The sequence below is a fragment of the Chanodichthys erythropterus genome, chromosome 6 (assembly GCF_024489055.1).
Source record: "Chanodichthys erythropterus isolate Z2021 chromosome 6, ASM2448905v1, whole genome shotgun sequence".
In the NCBI taxonomy this organism is placed as follows: Eukaryota; Metazoa; Chordata; class Actinopteri; order Cypriniformes; family Xenocyprididae; genus Chanodichthys; species Chanodichthys erythropterus.
Window position 1 is genome coordinate 1546772 of NC_090226.1, and position 18229 is coordinate 1565000.

The following is an 18229-nucleotide window of genomic DNA, read 5'->3' on the forward strand; positions in this document are numbered from 1 at the left end:
AGAAACGCTCCATACAAGCACCACACTATGAGATTTTAGCACCGCTCTTGCTCCTCTGTTTCATGTGGGAGGTGTTTGACGAAAAACATCTCACAGGAGCAACCCAAGGCTTATGGTAGCAATTAGAAAGATAAATGCTGTGTGCAGGAACGTTTTCACACTGGAAAGCATTGCATTTCAGGGTGTTTTTGTGCATCACCCAGTCTTTTAGGGTGGTTCGTGCACATGAAAGTATTTACTGATGTCATCACGCTGAGATGCACTCATGCATTTGAGACTGCTGATTTCAATTAGGAACGGGCGGGAGAAACTCTTGGCGAGGAAAGTTACGCTACTGTAGTTCTGCCAGGAGTCAGATCAGTTATCTCATGGGTGAGGAACGCCACATGATTGTGCTTGTCTGTGGATTTGGGGCAAGACATTACAGGGGCAGTTCTCAAGGTTGTCCAATAGGTGGCAGTAGGTCCTTAAAGCACAAAGATGTGCATCGGTGTCCAGTGTTGATGGATGAATGTTGAAGCAGCTCTCTTTAAGATGGAGAGGGAGGAAGGGTTGATGGGAAATAAGTGCTGTCTCTTTGCAAAGGTCAGCAGAGCCGAATGAACAATTAAAGCCTCATTTAGACACTCTTTCCCTGATTTTTCATCAGACTCACTGAGAATAGACTGGAAAACACATTTTTTTAAATTGTACTATATATAATTATGTTTTTGTACTATTCAACTTGAAACCTCCATTTTATTTACGACTGATAGACTTTCCTGGTATTCTTTCTTTTTATCATTGCACATTATTTCAAAGTAAAATAAAAAATAAAAATACCGAAAACATATTATAATTAAAAAATAGTTGTAATCATCTTTACTTTGTAGTCATTGAATGTGAAATATTAGATGTGTGTAAAAAAAAAAAAAAATGATAATAAAAAAAAAAAAAAAAAAAAAAATATATATATATATATATATATATATATATATATATATATATATATATATATATATATTTATATTACACAGAAAAAGGAGAAAAATATATCACATTTATTAATGATTACAATTATTTTTTAATTGTACTGTACACACACACTCACACACACATATATCTATACATATCTACATATATCTATATATTTTTATGTTTATATATGTATATATTTGTTTGTTATTAGATATTCAACCAGAAAAAGGAGTAAAAAATTATCACATTTTATATATATATATATATATATATATATATATATATATATATATATATATATATATATATAAATATAAAAATATATAGATATATGTAGATATGTATAGATATATGTGTGTGTGAGTGTGAGTGTACAGTACAAATAAAAACAAAATTGTAATAACAGTAAAAATAATTGTAATAATTAATAAATGTTTTATATATATATATATATATATATATATATATATATATATATATATATATATATATATATGGGAAATGAGGAAATAATACGTATTGTGTCATTAAAATGTGATAATTTTTAATAATTTTTAATTTAATGTAATAATTTTTACTCTTTTTTATGATTGAATAAATTAAAAACAAATATATACATATATAAACTTAAAAATATATATATATATATATATATATAGATGTGTGTGTGTGTGTGTATATATATATATATTTATGTATATATGTATATAATATTATAATTTTAACATTTTTTAATAATCTTTACTTTGTAATCATTAAATGTGATATATTTTTTTCTCCTTTTTCTGTGTGTAAAGAACAAATAAATAAATATATATATATATATATATATATATATATATATATATATATATATATATATATATATATATATATATATATATATATATGGGAAATGAGGAAAAAATACATATTGTGTCATTACAATGTGATAATTTTTTATTCCTTTTTCTGGTTGAATATCTAATAAAAAGACAAATACATAGATAGATAGATAGATAGATACATAGATAGATAGATAGATAGATAGATAGATAGATAGATAGATAGATAGATAGATAGATAGATAGATAGATAGATAGATAGATAGATAGATAGATATACGTGTGTTATGTATATACTGCAGCAGTTAAATGGGTTGCAAATGTTTCTTTTTGAGTAATTTAATGTTTTCATGCATTCTTAGTTCAGTTTAACCTAATTTTTACTGTATTTAAATCCATTACACACAAATCAGCTGATGAAAATCAGTGAAGCAAATATGATTAAAAAAGAGTAAAGATTCATTGTGGGTGTGTGTTACCATCTCTGTGATTTATCTAAAATATCCTGTAATGCTCCCTAACTATAATGACCTTTGACCGCTCTGTCTCTTTCAGCAGGGCTTCAGAGGAAGCCGCCCATGAGGAAGTGTGAACGGTGAAAAGCCGAAAGGTCAGAGGTCAGGATGACGACAGTAGCCGCAGAATTCGACCACATGGACATCCAGCAGACATACCAGGACAGTGTCAACAACCGCTGGGAGGACGAATGGGACAATGAGAACAGCTCGGCGCGATTATTCGAGCGCTCTCGCATCAAGGCTCTGGCTGGTGAGTAGGAATCACAAAACTAGTGTCCATCTGTGATGATGCGGATCCGTCAGATTTAAATAGATGAACTTCTTATAGAGCTTGACAGAGAGAAACAAAGAGAGAGGTAATTATCCTCAGCAGAAGTGTTTTTTGTTCTGCGCTCTTCTCAGCTATTCTGTGTTTCGGGTTTGAATAGCTAACTAGTGCTTGATAACGCGACGCCCACTCGCACATGACATGCGGTGATTTTGTGCGTAGGAGCGCCGCAGCAGAAAGAACGTGGGCGTAAGTTCACACTTTCTCTGCTCCTTCTGAAGCTCCCACACCATTTCAGATTCACAGCGAAACCCTCGAGCCCACAAACGAACATGGGACGCTACAGGAAACTGTACATGTTGCATAAATCTATATGGAAGGTGGATGATGTTTTATTCATGAGTTGAATTTTTAATGCAGTTCCTATAGAAGCTGGTTTTCTAACTGAGAATGCTCTTTTTGTAGGGTACTTTAACACTATGATGGAGCGTTTGATGGATATAATGAAAATTGCCATTAGTCATTGAATCAATCTCAAATTGTAGGTGCATAAGTAAAAATAATATACTCTACCGTTCAAAAGTTTGGGGTCTGAAAGTCTGAAAGAAGTCTCTTCTGCTCACCAAGGCTGCATTTATTTGATCAAAAATACAGTAAAAATTGTGAAATATTTTTACAAATTTAAATGTACTGTTTACTATGTGAATATATTGTAAAATGTAATTTCTTCCTGTGATCAAATCTGAATTTTCTGCTCACCAAAGCTGCATTAAATTGATCAAAAATACAGTAAAAATTTTGAAATATTATTGCAATTTAAGAATAGCTGATTTTTATGTGAATTTATTATGAAATGTTATTTATTCTTGTGATCAAAGATTAATTTTTAGTGTCACATGATCCTTCAGAAATCATTCTAATATGATTTGCTGCTCAAGAAACATTTATGATTATTATCAATGTTGAAAATTAAAAATTAATTTTTCAGGATTCTTTGATGAATAGAAAGTACAAAAGAACAGCATTTATTTGAAATTTAAATTTTCTGTAACAATGTAAAAGTCTATTCTGTCACCTTTAATCCGTTTAATACATCCTTGTAATATTTAAAAAAAAATTGTGTACTGACCCCAAACTTGTGTGTTTAGTTATTTAATTGTTATTTGCAATATGTTTATGTATAGTTGAAAAAATGTAAAAAAAATTGGGAACAAATGTAAAAAAAATGATCTTTTATATAATATATATATATATATATATATATATATATATATATATATATATATATATATATATATATATATATATATATATAAAATTATAAAATAAATATTAAAATAATAAAAAAATCCAGAGAGATAAAATTAAACAAATATATATTAATAAAAATTATTATAAAATTAATATTAAAATAATAATACTAAAAAATACAGACAAATAAAAAGCTGTTCAGTTATATATACACTGCCGTTCAAAAGTTTGGGATCGTTACAATTGATAAAAGTCTCTTCTGCTCTTTTATTTGATCAGAAATGCAGTAAAAATTTTGAAATATTTTTACATTTTAAAACAGCTATGTGAAAATAAAGTCAAATGTAATTTATATCCAATGATCAAAGCTGAATTTTCAGCATCATTACTCCAGTCTTCAGTGTCACATGATCCTTCAGAAATCATTCTGATATGATGATTTGCTGCTCAAGAAACATTTCTGATTATTATCAATGTTGAAAACAGATTTTTGTGGAAACCGTGATACATTTTACCTTTTTAGGTTCAAAATTTCAAAAGAACAGCATTTATTTGAAACTTTTGTAACATTGTAAAGTCTTAACTGTCACTTTTGATCAATTTAATGCATCCTTGGTGAATAAAAGTAAATTCTAGCATATATATATATATATATATATATATTTTTTTTTTTTTTTTTTTTTTTTAATGGAAGTTTGTTTCCTCCACAGAATAAAAGTCTCATGATTCAGAATTTTATATCTCATAATTCTGAGAAGTTTTAAACTCAGAAATGCAGAATTGCAAGATTTAAACTTCCGCATCATTCCACCTCAACCCCTTTATAATTCTCACCGTGGGCTTTCACTGTATTTCTCTCTTCGTATAATTTATTCCTGTAATACTTTGGATGACAGTAGCATATTTCCCTCTTCTGTTTTCCATCATGTTCTCCAAGCGTCATGCGTTTGAGTTGCTGTGTTTAGAGAGGTGTGATGTTGTTTATGAGCGCTGGCGGCTGCCGCGAGGAGCCGAGCGTTAAAGTGTGCTGGACGAGGGAGGGCTGTTATTCTCTCAGGGTGGCAGAGCTTAAACAGACGGACATTATAGGCCTGTCCGCTCTCCATGAGACTTAGATACTTCAGGGATAAAGAAGATGGAACATAAAACAGAAATATAAAATCTCTTCCTCTCTCTCTTGCTGCCAAAACCCACAAACCATTTCTGGAGTAGTAAAAAGCCCCCGGCATTCCAGTAAAGCATCCTACGTTTCACGTGATTCTGTTTTCCTGCATTCCTGGGCAGCAGAGCATACGCAACCCTTGCCCTGTCCCACTCATTCTGTATCAAGGAAGCAGGAATAATGCTCAAGAAAGAGATGCAGAAGCAGTTTAAGGTGCAGTGTGTAATTCTTTAATGCTGCCATATTATGCGATTTTACAAAGGCTCTACTAGAACAGATTTTCATGCATTATTTTCCTCATATTCTCATTGTTGCAGCTCCTCTCTTCCCAGTCTGTCAGTAACGCTCCTGTCTCTATGAAGCCCCGCCTTCTGAAAAGCACAGTGTGCTCTGATTGGTCGGCTGGAGCAGTGTGTTGCCGCCCCTTACCATAACCGTCAGTTTCAACACACTACTAACTAACTCAACCAGGCCCGCCCCTTTATTCTGCATATTAATTATTTAAATGAGGATATTGTGATGTTTTCATTCCCGGAGGAATTTACAAACCTCATATATTCCTCAGAGGATGTATACATCTATTTGAAATAGAAGCAGAGCTCTCTTTGCTCTCGCTCTGGCCTTTGCTGTCTCATCACACTGTCATTGGCTCAGATGGGAAGTCAGATATCACACCGGCACGGTTCGCTCCCAGAGGTCTGATAAGTCAGGAATCCCCCGGCAGCCGTCGGCATTCCACACTAATGTGGACCATGTGCTCGAGGATGAGAGGGGCTGGTGCTCCGACATCAACCCTCCCCTACGGCCCACTGCACAGGGGCGCCAGATTGAGGGAAAACCACCTGTTTAACGGTGTCTCTTTACTCTAAACATGAGCATGTGCGGGATTTATTATGGATTGATTCTGACACTTTGTTTTATTCTGATGTATTGTGTGAGAAGCGTGTGCCTATGTTATTAAACTGCACAAACTTATGATTTGAGTTTACTCAGTGACCTCTGCCATTATCATAGCCATACAGATAGATAGATAGGTTGGTAGATGGATGAATGGATGGATGAATGGATTGAATGATGGATAGACAGATGGACAGATGGATAAGTAGACAGATAGACAGAAAGATACATAGATAGATACATGGAAGGATGATGGTTTATAGATTGGATGATGGATGATAGACACATGGATAGATGGGCAGATGGATGATAATAGATGGATAAGTGTATAAATGGATGGATGGATAGATGGATAATGGATTGATAAGTGGATGGATGAATTGATAGACGGATGGACTGACGGATGGATGATAGATGGATATTAGTAGATGCATGGTTGGACGGATGGACAGATGGATGGATGATAAATGGATATTAGTAGATAGAAAGATGGATGGATGGACGCATGGATGGATGGATAGATATAAGTAGATGGACAGATGGATGGACAGACAGATTGATGGATAATAGATAGATAAGTGGATGGATGGATGGATGATAGATGATATAAGTAGATAGATGGATGGATGGATGGATGGATAGGTGGACGGACAGATAGAAGGATGGATAAATGGACGGATGAATAGATGATGGATATAATTAGACATAGATAGATGGACAGACAGACAGATAGAATGATTGATAGAACAATAGATAGAACGATAGAACGATAGATAGAACGATAGATAGAACGATAGATAGAACGATAGATAGAACGATAGATAGATAGATAGATAGAACGATAGATAGATAGATAGATAGATAGATAGATAGATAGATAGATAGAACGATAGATAGATAGATAGAACGATAGATAGATAGATAGAACGATAGATAGATAGATAGAACGATAGATAGATAGATAGAACGATAGATAGATAGATAGATAGATAGATAGATAGATAGATAGATAGATAGATAGATAGATAGATAGATAGATAGATAGATAGATAGATAGATAGATAGAACGATAGATAGAACGATAGATAGATAGAACGATAGATAGATAGATAGATAGAACGATAGATAGATAGATAGATAGATAGAACGATAGATAGAACGATAGATAGAACGATAGATAGAACGATAGAACGATAGATAGATAGAACGATAGATAGAACGATAGAACGATAGATAGAACGATAGAACGATAGAACGATAGATAGAACGATAGAACGATAGAACGATAGATAGAACGATAGAACGATAGATAGAACGATAGAACGATAGATAGATAGATAGATAGATAGATAGATAGATAGATAGAACGATAGAACGATAGATAGATAGATAGATAGATAGATAGATAGATAGATAGATAGATAGATAGATAGATAGATAGATAGAACGATAGATAGAACGATAGATAGAACGATAGATAGAACGATAGATAGATAGATAGATAGATAGAACGATAGATAGAACGATAGATAGATAGATAGAACGATAGATAGAACGATAGATAGATAGATAGATAGATAGAACGATAGATAGATAGATAGATAGATAGATAGATAGATAGATAGATAGATAGATAGATAGATAGATAGATAGATAGATAGATAGATAGATAGATAGATAGATAGATAGATAGAACGATAGATAGATAGATAGATAGATAGATAGAACGATAGATAGATAGATAGAACGATAGATAGATAGATAGAACGATAGATAGATAGATAGAACGATAGATAGATAGATAGATAGATAGAACGATAGATAGATAGATAGATAGATAGATAGATAGATAGATAGATAGATAGATAGATAGAACGATAGATAGAACGATAGATAGAACGATAGATAGAACGATAGAACGATAGATAGATAGAACGATAGATAGAACGATAGAACGATAGAACGATAGATAGAACGATAGATAGAACGATAGAACGATAGATAGAACGATAGAACGATAGATAGAACGATAGAACGATAGATAGATAGATAGATAGATAGATAGATAGATAGATAGATAGATAGATAGATAGATAGATAGATAGATAGATAGATAGATAGAACGATAGAACGATAGATAGATAGATAGATAGATAGATAGATAGATAGATAGATAGAACGATAGATAGAACGATAGATAGAACGATAGATAGAACGATAGATAGAACGATAGATAGATAGATAGATAGATAGATAGATAGATAGAACGATAGATAGAACGATAGATAGAACGATAGATAGATAGATAGATAGAACGATAGATAGATAGATAGAACGATAGATAGATAGATAGATAGATAGATAGATAGATAGATAGATAGATAGATAGATAGATAGATAGATAGATAGATAGATAGAACGATAGATAGATAGATAGAACGATAGATAGATAGATAGAACGATAGATAGATAGATAGAACGATAGATAGAACGATAGATAGATCGATAGATAGATAGATAGATAGATAGATAGATAGATAGATAGATAGATAGAACGATAGATAGAACGATAGATAGAACGATAGAACGATAGATAGATAGAACGATAGATAGAACGATAGAACGATAGAACGATAGATAGAACGATAGATAGAACGATAGAACGATAGATAGAACGATAGAACGATAGATAGAACGATAGAACGATAGAACGATAGATAGATAGATAGATAGATAGATAGATAGATAGATAGATAGATAGATAGATAGATAGAACGATAGATAGATAGATAGATAGATAGATAGATAGATAGAACGATAGATAGAACGATAGATAGAACGATAGATAGAACGATAGATAGATAGATAGATAGATAGAACGATAGATAGAACGATAGATAGATAGATAGAACGATAGATAGAACGATAGATAGATAGATAGATAGAACGATAGATAGATAGAACGATAGATAGATAGATAGATAGATAGATAGATAGATAGATAGATAGATAGATAGATAGATAGATAGATAGATAGAACGATAGATAGATAGATAGATAGATAGATAGATAGATAGATAGATAGATAGAACGATAGATAGAACGATAGATAGAACGATAGAACGATAGATAGATAGAACGATAGATAGAACGATAGAACGATAGAACGATAGATAGAACGATAGATAGAACGATAGAACGATAGATAGAACGATAGAACGATAGATAGAACGATAGAACGATAGATAGATAGATAGATAGATAGATAGATAGATAGATAGATAGATAGATAGATAGATAGAACGATAGATAGATAGATAGATAGATAGATAGATAGATAGATAGATAGATAGATAGATAGAACGATAGATAGAACGATAGATAGAACGATAGATAGATAGATAGATAGATAGAACGATAGATAGAACGATAGATAGATAGATAGAACGATAGATAGAACGATAGATAGATAGATAGATAGAACGATAGATAGATAGAACGATAGATAGATAGATAGATAGATAGATAGATAGATAGATAGATAGATAGAACGATAGATAGATAGATAGATAGATAGATAGATAGATAGATAGATAGATAGATAGATAGATAGATAGATAGAACGATAGATGTACGTAGAGAGAATGAATTCTGTCACGATGAATAATGAAGTGCCCTCAGTAGTCTAGTTTCTGCACACACACTCAGGGTTTGTCAGTGTACTAGAATTCCACCAATGAAACACGAGCATCTGAATTATTGACGGCTGTCATGAAAGATAAATGAGCTGGTTGTCGGTCTGCTCGAGTGACTGCTGCTCCGTCTCGTAAAACTCTCTTCAAAGATCCTCCTCTCCGTATGTGTTTATTTAGGGTTTAACTTCATCTCCGATGTTTCAGTAGTTGACTATAGAGAGCTGTTACATGAGTCTGGATGGCAGGTCAGATGCTTGTCGAGTGTAATTGTGGGATGGAGTTTGAGTTGTGGAATGTCCTGGTTTGCGTGTCTGTATGGTTGTTCATCTCATAATACAAAGGAAACACCCACAGACCCCCTGTCCTTCCTCTTTCCTTCCTTTCCTGAGTTTGTCGGCCAGATGTGTGTAAAATCACCCCACTTAGCTTCACGAAGGCATTAGATCATCTTCACACTTAGAAACACACCGTATCCAGACATTATCGGATTCGCTCTGCTGAAATCAGCACATTTGAGTTCAAGTTGTGTTGCGTTACGATCGGCTCCCTCTGGAATTGTGGGATTGTGCAAGTACATTTTTATAAGATCACAGTGGAGCATCATGTGAAGTTTTGCAGAGAACTGTGCCTTCATTGACTTGCCAAAGGAGCGATTGTCTCGGCGCCAACAGAAACATGCAGTTACATACGTTTATCCCAGTGTGAGCGAAAAACAACACATCTGAAATGCATTTGTGGGAAATCTGCATTCATGCACAGAGTTCTTTATGATTCTGAGATATCAGCTCATATTCATGTAGAAACGCTGGTATTGATTAGAAAAGATCATGTGATAGGCCTCTGTAGTGGATATATGTGACTCCGTTCCTCTAATAAAGACTGGATCATGTCAGGAGCTCTACTGTTCCACGAGAGTTCGTGATTTGACCATTTTATCCATAAATCCATGGATATTTTAGCCATATCTAGAGATTTTGACGTGGGACCCGCGACACTGTAGCGTTATGGTGACGACTTGTGCATTAAGCACTACATTTTATTTTATAAATGATACAAATCTTGTTGGACATAAGCGTTTATGATTTGGAAAAAAAAGTTAATTTATAAATTAAATTTTCCCCTTTATTTATCATTATATACCATCAGATAATATAATATAATATAATATAATATAATATAATATAATATAATATAATATAATATAATATAATATAATATAATATAATATAATATAATATAATATAATATAATATAATAAGCTTTTATCTTTTAAATAATTTTATCATTTTATTACTACATTTTTTACATTTATAAAATGTCTAAATTTATTTTTTCCCTTTATTTTGGCATCACATTTTTTCAGCTTTTATTGTTAAAATATTTATCATTATATGTCGTCAAATAATATAATATAATATAATATAATATAATATAATATAATATAATATAATATAATATAATATAATATAATATAATATAATATAATATAATATAATATAATATAATATAATAGGCTTTTTTTTATAAATAATTTTATTATTATTGCATTTTTTTACATTTATAAAATGTATAAATTAATTTGTTACCTTTTTGGCATCACATTTTTTATTGTTAAAATATTTATTGTAATATAATGTAATATACCTATGCTTTTATCTTTTAAAAATAATATTTCTAAATAATTTTATCATTTTATTATTATTGTATTCTATACATTTATAAAATGTATAAATTATTTTTCCCCTTTAGGCATCACATTTTTCAGCTTTTATTGTTAAAATGTGTATTAAATATAATATAATATAATATAATATAATATAATATAATATAATATAATATAATATAATATAATATAATATAATATAATATAATATAATATAATATTATATATGCTTTTATCTCTTAAAAATAATATTTTTAAATAATTGTATTATTTTATTACATTTTATACATTTGTAAAAAAAATGTACCTTTATTATTTATTATGTATATATAAATACAAATGCATGTATATATTTGAAGAAAAATTATAATATTTATATATAAAATATATATATATATATATATATATATATATATATATATATATATATATATATAATTATATATGTATGTGTGTTTGTTTATACATACATAATAAATATACACAGTACACACACATATTATGTAAGCACAAACTTTTATTTTGGATATGATTAATCACGATTAATCATTTGACAGCACTAATATATATATATATAACTAAACCGCCTTCCCAGAAGCGTCTCCTCCCTCCTCAGCTCTCGGCAGTAGAGAGGGGAGGAGAACCCGAAACTCTGTGGGCTGTTTATCACGGCGTGAGGGATGATTTCAGCTCTGAGAGTCAGATTCACTTGTGACAGAGAACAGAAGTGCAGACGGAGGTGAATTAAGCGCACTGATGGCTCCAGGGGCAGCCGAGGACACGTGGACGTCTTGTGACTTCACAATGACACAACTGACTGTGTTTCTGCACAAATATCCCTCTCACTGCAGCCCTAGATCCACCGCACCAGCCTCAGGCCTCAATCCCACGGTAGACGCGCTGACGAATAATTAAACATTTGTTTAATTTGGAAATACAGGATCATGGGACACATTTGGTCACATTATATCTTATCCCATGGTTCCTTGAGAATGTTGTCTTGTGGAAAGAGACGCTACTTCCATGATGTTTTTGAAGTACCTTCGAGTAGCGCTTAATAATAATATATTAATATAGCATTTAGTATGACCTTTATATATATATAATTTATATATAAATAAATATTTTATATTTATATAAATATTGTTATATTTATTTTATTTTGTATTTTATTTGTCTAATAAAAATGTTAATGGTGCTTCGGGTGTAAGCTACAATAAAATACAATATAAATATTAGATGAAAAACCTAAAATAAAATAAAAAAAAAATACATGCAAATTATAAACATTGCCTGAAATACTAAAATTATTAAAACTAAAACTGGAATAAAAATAAACGCAAATAGAAATAAAAATAAAAAACAAATACAATTTATATTTATATAAATTTACTCAAATTTATATATATATATATATATAAAGTAAAATATTGTTATATTTATTTTATTTAATATTTTATTTGTCTAATAAAAATGTTAATGGTGCTTCGGGTGTAAGCTACAATAAAATACAATATAAATATTAAATGAGAAACCTAAAATAAAATTTAAAAAAATAAATAAATGCAAACTATAAACATTGCCTGAAATACTAAAATTATTAAAACTAAAACTGGAATAAAAATAAACACAAACAGAAATAAAAATAAACACAAACAGAAATAAAAATCTAATAAAATTTGCAAAAGCACATAGAAGTTTATAAAATAAACAAAAATTAAAATTTAATAATAGTCATTCATGTTTTTATTCTAAAATGTCAATGAGAAAATTTGCTATCACTTTTTTTTTTTACCTTTTATTGTTAAAATATTTAGCATTATATATCATCAGACAATATAATATAATATAATATAATATAATATAATATAATATAATATAATATAATATAATATGCATTTTGTTTTTTAAAAATAATATTTTTTATTTTTTCCCTTTGTTTTAACATCACATTTTTTTTTGCTTTCATGGCTAAAATATTTATCATTATATATCATCATATAATATAATATAATATAATACATATGCTTTTATCTTTTAAAAATAATATTTTTAAATAATTTTATCATTTTGTTATTACATTTCATACATTTATAAAACTTTCTTATCTTCATTTCAGCGTCATATTTTCAGATTTGACATGCTTTTATCTTTAATAACAAAATTAATAAAACATAAACAAAAATTTAAATAACAGCCTGTCATTCATGTTTTTATTCTAAAATGTCAATGAGAAACTTTTGTTGCAAAAGAACATAAACACATTTCTTCAGTAAGCAAAAACAAACGCTTGATTTTTTGAAAAAAACAAACCAGCATTTTATTACTTGTTTCATATCAGCGCTATTACTCTCATAAAAACACTCCTCAAGTGCCTGTGAATATCCCATGATCCTTTCTTTTTTCTTCTCAGTGTGGCTTTTAATTCACCATTGAGGGCCTTTGTGGGACATGTTTGAGACCCTAACAAAAAGCAGACGGCACCGTTTGCTGTCATGAGATCTTTACTACTCCTGACGCAGCTGTGTGAGATTCCTGAGTGGGAATTAGAGCAGATGTTTGCTTTACAGCAGAGTGCAATTCAATAGTCAAACTTTGAGAAGTAGTTCAAAGTCTGCATTCATGGCAGAACCTCTCCTCACCTTGCAAACAGATGGACGGCAGGGGGAAAACAAGCGGAGGAGGGGAGAGGCCAATGGAATTTTGGGCAGGATGCAAGTTACTCCAGCATTCCAAGAAGGCCGTTCCGCATTTCTAATGCGACTTTGGTTCTATGTTGCCTGACTTAAATAACAATGCATGGAAATGGGCCGACATCCTGCTCAACCTCCACCCCCCGTCTTCTCCGGAGACTTGGTACGACCCGTCTCCTCCTCCTCTTTCATTGTAATGAGGCGGTGACATCATCTGCAAACACACAGCCTGCTGAAATTACAACCCTTTTGCCCTCCTCTTCTGCTCCGTTAAAGGTGTCTCACAGAAACCCTTCCAGATTCAGATCAGGGTCGACTAGAGGAGTTTGTGGCCAGGCCATCCTCTGAGTCTAAGTGTGACAGGAGGAGGGGCGTTGCGTTTGTGTGTTGGAGTTTGGGGGGAGACGCTCTTTTGAATGGATAGAGAGGGAAGGCGAACAATCGGAGAGACAGCAGCATGCACGTCTCCTCTCGGACATTAGACTGGGACCTTTCGGATATCTCGGATTTGAACTCGCACTGAAAGAAGGAGCAGAAAGAGCGTTTCGTACTCTGTTGTTTCTTCCCATTCCGTGGTTTCCTTGGAGGAATCTGGAAATAGTTTCCCTCTCGGTCAGGGATCATGGATTTGGAGTGGGCGTCCGGGGGCCCCGAGGGCTTCTATCAGGAGCCGAGCTTCCCCGCGCAAATGCCCTTCAACTACAACCAGCTCGAGGGGCGTTTCAAGCAGCTGCAAGGTAAGATGCGTTCCGGATGTGGGAATGCTATACAGCCGAGCACCGTTATGATGCCGAGTTTACAGAGGTACTCTCCCCGTAATCCTCACGGAATGGGGTGTCTGGTGGAATTGGGAGATGCAGACTGGACTTTTTTGCATGCAAACATTTTATGCTTGACCTCCCTTCCCTAAAAATCACCCGGGAGCCGAGTCAATAAGAGGGCAACTTGCCCTGAATGGGTCGTCATAGACAACAATGGAAAACCCGGGAAGGTGGGAGTGGTTGTTTTGTTCTGCTGACTATCACACTGATAGTGGCATGTTTCTTAATGCCGCGGCTTCATATGCATTTAAATCTAAGTGCTAATGAGTGCAAGCCATTTTGTTTTAATAGAATAAGGCTTTTGTTGTTACTCATCGCTTGAATAGTCACAATTTAGACTTGCATTGCATGCACCAAACCTCGCATCTTTTCTAATCCGTTGTCTTCTGGGTCGATCAGTAGATGTGCACTAGGCATTTGGCACTTCACACACTCAGCGATTTCACACATGCTCTCGTTTGCCATTACTGTAGTGCAGATGTTTGTGTTTTGAGTCTCGTGCATCGCTTGTAATAACCGAGCATGCATCTGAAGAGTCATGCGTGCATGATAAGGTCGCGATTAGTATGAAACGAGTCATTGTAAACAAGCTGATATCAGTAAATAAATAGATGTTGATGATTCACTGTTTAGTTTGAGGTCATGAAGGTGGAATGAGAGATGGATGAAGCTCTAAACCTCCTGATGGGCAGCTTTTGTGACTCACAAATATTCGTTTATGCATTTAAGGAAATGTGTTTGCGTGAAGCTAATCAGTAACTCAGATTGCCCCTGCCGGTGTTTTAAGAAGTTCAGTAATGAAAACTTGTGATATGTTTGAGTGATTCAGTTTCATGCAGGCTTGTAAATAATTTAATAATACACTGCTGGGTTAAATATGGACAAACCCAGGGATTGGGTTGTTTTCACCCAGACATTTTTTTCAACCAATTTCGGATTTATTTTAAAATAGTAATATAGAAAAAGGTGTGTTTTTGCTCACCCCCAAATAGGGGCAAATTTGTGTGGTATTATAAGCTGAAACTTGACCAGACCAGAGACTTATATTACATCGTGTGAAAGAGGGCATAATAGGTTGGGTTTGTCCATATATAACCCAACTTAGGTTGTTTTTAAAACATTTTTTAGAGTGTATGATAGATGAACTGTATTGCTGTCGCCACCCAAATACTTTAAAGGCGTCATGAAGTGAGAAATCAACTTTTCCTTGAGCGTTTAAGAATATCCTGCAAGTTTGAGAACTGAAAACTTCCTTGTTAGTCCAATAAAAGCTTTTATTGACACCAGACCCAGGGAACGACTGATCCTGGAATGTGTCTAGAGATGTTGAAACTCCGCCTCCACAGAACAAATCAACGCCTACTTCATTATTTCAACATTAGCTCCGCCCACTAGTGTGTTAGATGAGGAGGATGCAGGACTAAAATAACAGGAATATATGCTAGGAATATAATTATAATTATTTTCAACAATGTGAACGTCTCAGTTGAGCTTTATTTATTTGTATTCGGTACATTTCACTGTGGATTCTTTGGTAAATCAATCGCATTCAGTCAGATGATCTTTGTCTGTGTGTCAGTAAATCAAACTAGTGACTAAACGCTCAACTTGAAAATAATCTGTTATTTAAACAGTGATTAAAACGCTCCCTTAACAATCGCTGGAGCTGTCAATCAAACAGCACGAGTTTATCAGTGACTGAGTTCTTGCCAAAACTACCGTTTTATTCAACGAATATCTTATTTACATCATGTTTGCACTGTTGAAAGCATTCGTTAGTGTGCAGAAATTGACGAAGATCACTGCTTTCATGCGCTCAACAACATCGACTACATGTTCATCACTGCAACCTTTCATGCCACGATCTCAATATAATGCTATATTAATCAAAACTTTTCACGATTAGTTAACCTTTAGAGCTGCGATAGTAAAAACATGCTCGAGAGAGTAATACTGATATTCCATATGCAAAGACGTCAGCCAATCACAGCAGTGGGCGTTTACACTGAAGCCTCACAGCAGACACGCCCCTTAAAACAGAGCATTCAAATCAGGGTAGGAAAAATGCACTTTATTTTTAAATTATGACAATTTTTGATCATACTAACATTATGAGTGCACTCCAGGAAACATTATAAAACAATGCAGTTTGTTTTTCAACTTCAAAATTTCCAATTTAATCCAATGCATATTTGCCTTTTCTTTTTAATTCTTTATGAAATTGACATATTTGCGATTAAATCTGCTGCATTGTGGATTTAAACGGTTAATCTGCGGTGTTAAAATGCGGCTTCAGCTTATGCATGCACTGATAGTGCCTATTAGATTGTGCTTTCATACTGACATGTAGTATCTTGTTCCTCAGATGTGATGGTTTGATATTAAGATATTCAGAAGTTGCAACCCCCAAAGCCAGGAAGTGCTTTGCTTTATTATGCATCTTAAAAATCAATGCAAGCATTCTTCAAACCCTCAAGACAGATTATAGCCAAGATAAATGACAAATTCTTGGATTTCTTGTGCTCGAACTTCAACAGTCTAAACACATGATCCTGCCAGCGTCTATTCCACAGATAGTTTACTGGCGGGAAGGGTGCGTCCAGCTGATCTTGGACCTTTTTTGACTCAAACAGACCTCGGCGGACAACACTATCGGACCGTTTTTGCTCATAGGCTTGCGTGCTGAAGCAGATCTTTTGTCCTCTGTGTGTCTTCCTGCCAAGCCGCCTGTCTCTCAGTCTGGTCTTCTCAATGACCTTCTGTTCGGCTGTTGGCAGAGATACGTCCGCCGAAAGCGAGATGTCGTGCCTCAGAGAATTCTGAATGGCTCTGGAGGATTGGGTCAGTGTTGCTGGCCATTAACACGTTTGATTCACTTAATGGCCTGTCATGAAGTGACCCGAGGGTTCGACCCTGATGTAAACATCTCAGCTGGGCCGTCACTGTCTCCACCCTCGGCACACACCGCTGAGCGCCAGAGACGTGACAGGAAGTAGATTCAAGAGGTCTGGAGCGATGAAGGGAAGCGTTGAGATGGCAACTCAGCTGGGCGTTTAAAGATGCGCGAAGTCACCCAGAATCACTGGCTTTGCTCAGTGTGACGGGGATCCATTGAACGTTCGCTCCAGGGTAACTGTGAAAAACTGAAAGATTCCAGTTAGAATCACGTTTCACAAAGAACATTTCATTATTTTCATATTTTAATTTTTATGTGCTTTTTTAATTTTTATCATATATATATTTCTATATAGCTCTATTTTTATTTCATTTTAAGTCATTTTAGTCATCAATTTCATTTTTTTTTTTAATTTCTAATTTTTGTTTATTTTTTTAAAGTTTTACATTTTCATGTAATATTTATTTTGTATTTTATTTCAGCTTTTTTTTATTTTATTTAGTTTTATTTCTAATTTAAGCTTTCAGGTTATCTTTATATTTTATTTTATTTAATCTTTATTTCAGTTACTGAAGACAATTGTT

General features: G+C 33.1%; 1 protein-coding gene across 3 annotated transcripts in view; it reads left to right on the forward strand.

Moving 5' to 3' along the window:
- Positions 1-18229, forward strand: part of sptbn1 (spectrin, beta, non-erythrocytic 1) — a 113923-nt gene that overhangs the window by 40489 nt on the left and 55205 nt on the right. The window contains exon 2 of one of the 3 annotated variants that reach the window (XM_067387680.1): positions 2337-2549. In XM_067387680.1, coding sequence (XP_067243781.1) covers positions 2405-2549 — 145 coding nt within the window. In that variant the 5' untranslated portion in view covers positions 2337-2404. Of the gene's footprint in view, positions 1-2336; positions 2550-14149; positions 14666-18229 lie in introns of those variants that run through there. The other 2 variants (XM_067387681.1, XM_067387682.1) reach the window with 2 other exon arrangements.